At 32.5% G+C, this 4,610-nt stretch overlaps 1 protein-coding gene across 1 annotated transcript in view; it reads left to right on the top strand.

The window, feature by feature from the left end:
- Nucleotides 1–1,227: 1,227 nt before the first annotated feature.
- LOC137643551 (uncharacterized) overlaps nt 1,228–4,610 on the top strand; it is a gene marked incomplete at its 3' end in the record, with an annotated part of 3,810 nt that continues 427 nt past the window's right edge. Inside the window, exons 1-2 of the mRNA XM_068376285.1 lie at nt 1,228–1,678; nt 1,993–4,610. The exon at nt 1,993–4,610 is cut by the window's right edge and continues 427 nt beyond it. Of these exons, the coding sequence (XP_068232386.1) occupies nt 2,416–4,610 (2,195 nt within the window). The remainder of the gene's footprint in view (nt 1,679–1,992) is intronic.

The raw sequence follows: 4,610 nt of genomic DNA, 5'->3' as shown, positions 1-4,610 counted from the left end.
TATCTTTATTTATCAAAAGGCAAGAAGAAATCGTGTCGTAACTTAAAAACATTCATCAGTGAAAAAAAAAAAATACATACATACACTAACAACGGAATGAAGGGCGAGGTAAATGATTAAACTCTTCCTGGTTTATAGAAAAAAGTCCACGACCCTGCGGAGCTAATTATCCCCGATGTGTTTTATCACGCCCAGGGGGGCCTCTAAACACTCCTAATTTTGAAAAAAGGACACATGTCGTGATGGAACCCGGATCCTCTCTCCTGGAGTGGAGGACATATTATATGAAAAGCAGTTAGTGCTCCAATATTAACAGCTACAATAATAATAATAATAATGATAATAATAATAATAATAATAATAATAATAATAATAATAATAATAATAATAATAATAATAATAATACTTTAATTGGAAATCTAATCTTTTGCATAGCAGAAGGAATTATTTGACATAGGGATGTATTATGACTGGACACTTAATTTTAAAATGGTTTTACGAGAAAAACACCATCTACTAGAATTTAATGTATATATGGTCGAAATGGTATCCATAGAAAAAAAAAATCTTTCGCAATTTTCTGGAGGATTTTTATCTAAAAACCAACGTAGATGAGATGTTTTGTGTTATGCATTACTTTCAGTCCAGTTGTTGTTTCAATGGAATTAATCTGTCTGTCAGTCTGTCTATATATATATATATATATATATACATATATATATATGTATATATTTATATGTATATATATATACATATATTTATATATACATATATATATATATATATATATTATTTATATATATATATATATATATACATATATGTATATATTTATATATATATATATATATATATATTTATATATATATATATAGGCTATACATATATATATATATATATATATTTATGTATATATATACAGTATATATATATATATATATATATATATATATATATATATATATGTATATATACATATATATACATATATATATATATATATACATATATATATATATATATATGCACACATATATATATATATATATACATATATATATAATATATAATATATATATATATATATATATATTTATTTATATATACATATACATATATATATATATATATATATAGGTTGTAGAAAAATGCACATCCTTGTGCATTTTATTGTTTTGTATATTATATGAATTATTTGGTTGTGGTAAATTTCTTATGTTTAAATTGTTTGTTCGGGAATGGTTTGGTTCTTTCATTTTGAAAAGCAAATGCATCTACTTAGCATACCTTAAACTACCTCTTGGGACAATTTTAAAGCAGGAAACAAGCCATTCTTGAGCGATGTATTTTAAGTTTCACCAGGTTGTTCGCTGCTGGACACAAGACTGGGAAAACCGTTGTCGGTGGTGAATGATCTGAAGAAGGCAGTATGAAGAGGCCAGCGTAAGAAGAGCAGCAAGGCAGTCTTCTCCTGAATTTGAATTAATTTTTTGGCAGCCAAGGACAATGGCTGTCATTCATTAGTGTAAGATCGGTGGCTCTGGACTTAGCCGCTCATGGATCACGTCATCGTCTGACCACCTTATACTACTCAAGAGCTCAAATAGAAGACTACCATCAACACCTCTACCTTCGTCACTGCTTTTCTATGGACCTAAGAGACTGGCTATATGTTGAGGTAAGGTTTGCATTAAGTACGATGCATTTGCTTAGTGAACTTTCAACTATAGTTACGGTTTTATAACCTTTTGTCTTGCAACCAAACTCATATATATATATATAATAAAGTCTGAAGGGTCTCCTTTTAAGTTTTAAATTTGATTTTGACATTTATATTAGGATATTCAAATCGTTTATTGATCTAGGTTTTGTATTTTCCATAGGTTAATATTAAAAGTTCGTTTGTTTTGTAAGATTTCGCATATATGCACATTGTTATGTTTGTAGCCCCTGACGTTTCCAATTTATAATGTTTCATGCTATGGGTTACAGATCCTTCGGATGTTTCGAAAATTGAGGGGTAATAGTGCGGACCAAATGCAGGTTCTCTGGCGGAGAGAGAGAAAGTCCACGCTAAGTTTGTCCGAGATTTGAACTGATCAGGATCACCATATTCGTCAGTCATTTTTCGGATTGTAAATTGTCATAAATTTACCGTTTAATTGTAAATTAAATTAATTTTTTATGACTTATAATTTTGCTTCTCCTTAATTTATGTTACATTGCCCTCTCATACATTGCTTTTCGAAAATGGCGACGAGGATGGGATTGGTTGCAAGGTTCATTATTGCCTTGAGTATTTTTTTTTTTCTTGATGAATTTCCGTGAGCTGGTTACGTTCCAGAGTCCCGTATCACTTTAATATTTCACTGTATTGCTTTAAGTTTTAAAATTGTTCGTTAAATTCTTAGAAAAATGCCGCCGAAGAGCATTTCGCGCAGTTTCCGTTCAGCCCTTAGGCAACAAGTTACCAAGAAGTGTAATTTCATAGAAAGGTTTGTTTCTTCGATGTCTGTAAGCGATGCTAACGAGCATATGAACATGTTGGTTGACCTTAAAGAAAAACTTGACAAAGTGAATAAGGAGGTTTTGAAGGAAATCTGGGATAGCGCAGATAAAGACGACAACGACGATGAATTGGTGAGTGAGGAAATGGATACTTGGTTCGTTTATGACGATCGTTTGAGTAAGTGTCTCTCTCTCCTTAAGACCGCGGTGTCACTTTCGCCCGGAAACCTTTCCGATCGTTCGCGTTCTGAAATTTCACAGCTTAAATTACCTGAACTACCTTTACCGACATTTGGTAATCGAGAAGGTGAAGATATTTCGAAGTTTTTGCGAGAGTTCGAAGCAACTATTGATAAGTATGATCTTAGTACTCACGTTAAATTTACTCTTCTTACGAGACAGCTTTCAGGTGACTCGCTTAAACTGGTAAACTCATTAGATTGTAGCAACCGTTCGTATGAAGAAGCTAGGAAATTATTACAGAAAGCGTTTGCAGATACTTTGTCTCAACAATATAGGGTTATTAAGCAGTTATCGGAGTTGAAGCTAACGTATCAGAGTGATCCGTATGACTTTATTAGTAATATGAGAATAATTTTTAATCAATTTGAGGCTTTAAGCATAGATCAAAACATAGTTTTACAGTATTTCATATGGAATGGGTTTAATGACTGTTTCAAGAATCAGTTAATGCATATTACTGGCTCGAATAAGCCCTCGTTGCAGCAAATAGATGAACATATCTTTACTGCTTTGGAAAGATATAGAAACATATCCAAGAAATTTAATGTGAAACAAGGTAATCTTGAGAAAAAGGTTGTGCCCAACTCAAACTGTTTAGCTTCTGCCGTTGTTAATGTTGAGAAGTCTAAAGTTAAAGAATGTTCTCTATGTTTAGCAGACAATAAAGGAGACATTGATCACCCAATTTTTAAGTGTTCAGTTTATGTAACTCCACAGAGTAAAATTGAAAAACTAAAACAATTTAATTTTTGTACAAACTGTACTTACGATTCTCATAAAACTTCAGATTGCAGGTTTAAATTTAACCGAAAATGTAAACATTGTAACAAGTGGCATTTCAGCTATCTTTGTAAATTTCGTAAAGACCCAAAAAGTACTGCTAATAACCTTAAGAATGATTCAGATAACCAAGAAGTGACTAATCAAACGGCAAAGGGGAATTGTAAAGAGAAATCGAACTCTAATTCTGTTGTTTCTAATTTAACTTGGTCTGATTTAGGAGTTTTAAGAATCTCTTGTAACCCGGTGACTGCTATGCCTTCCTTTTCACTGAATAACAATGGGGATCGAGGTATAAAGGATTCAGGAAGTCAAGTAACTTTCGTTGAGGAAGACTGGGCTAAGAGTATGCAGTTTGAAGTTGTTGATCCGAATTATTCTTTGGTGGTGAATGGTATCAATTCTTCAAAGCCGTTAGCCACTGTAGTATACAAGGTAAAGTTGAATGATGATTATTTTGCTGCTATTGCCATGAAGTCTATTAATTTGAAATTAGTTTTGCCAGGTATCTCTGAAGTAGCTCAAGTATTTAAGGATAATGGCTATGTATTAGCCGACAAAACTTTGCATATGTCTGGGGACAAAGTTGAAGATATAAAATTACTCTTGGGAAATGATAACTCTCATTTAGTACCACAGAAGGATGTGCTGTTTGGAGGTAGTTCTGAAGTGATTCCCTCTGTTTACTTGGAATCACCCTTAGGAGTGATGCTTGTAGGTGACATTGAAAGGTATAAGCAAAATCTAGCTCTATTACCAGACCGGATAAAGCATTCTTCTGAAGTTTGTGTAAAGGGTGAGGGTCCCCTTGAAGTTGGTAGTAATTTGAATATGGATGGATTGTTCTTAGATTCGGTAGAGGAATTCAAGTTTCCTGCTTGTGCTAATATTTCTGTTTTAAATAAGGGTCAGATTGTTGAAGCTGAACTCGAGAGAGCAGCAGAAGAAATTCTTTCCTCGAAGGCAGAAAGTTTTTCGCACAGTGATTCTAACTTATATGACGAAGACTTTAATGAGGAGAACAGGAAAGTAGTAGAATTTGCTTTAGAAAATACAGTTAGAGATAGTGATGGAAGGTT

Source organism: Palaemon carinicauda, chromosome 7 (assembly GCF_036898095.1).
Source record: "Palaemon carinicauda isolate YSFRI2023 chromosome 7, ASM3689809v2, whole genome shotgun sequence".
In the NCBI taxonomy this organism is placed as follows: domain Eukaryota; kingdom Metazoa; phylum Arthropoda; class Malacostraca; order Decapoda; family Palaemonidae; genus Palaemon; species Palaemon carinicauda.
This window is presented reverse-complemented; position numbering and strand designations above follow the sequence as displayed.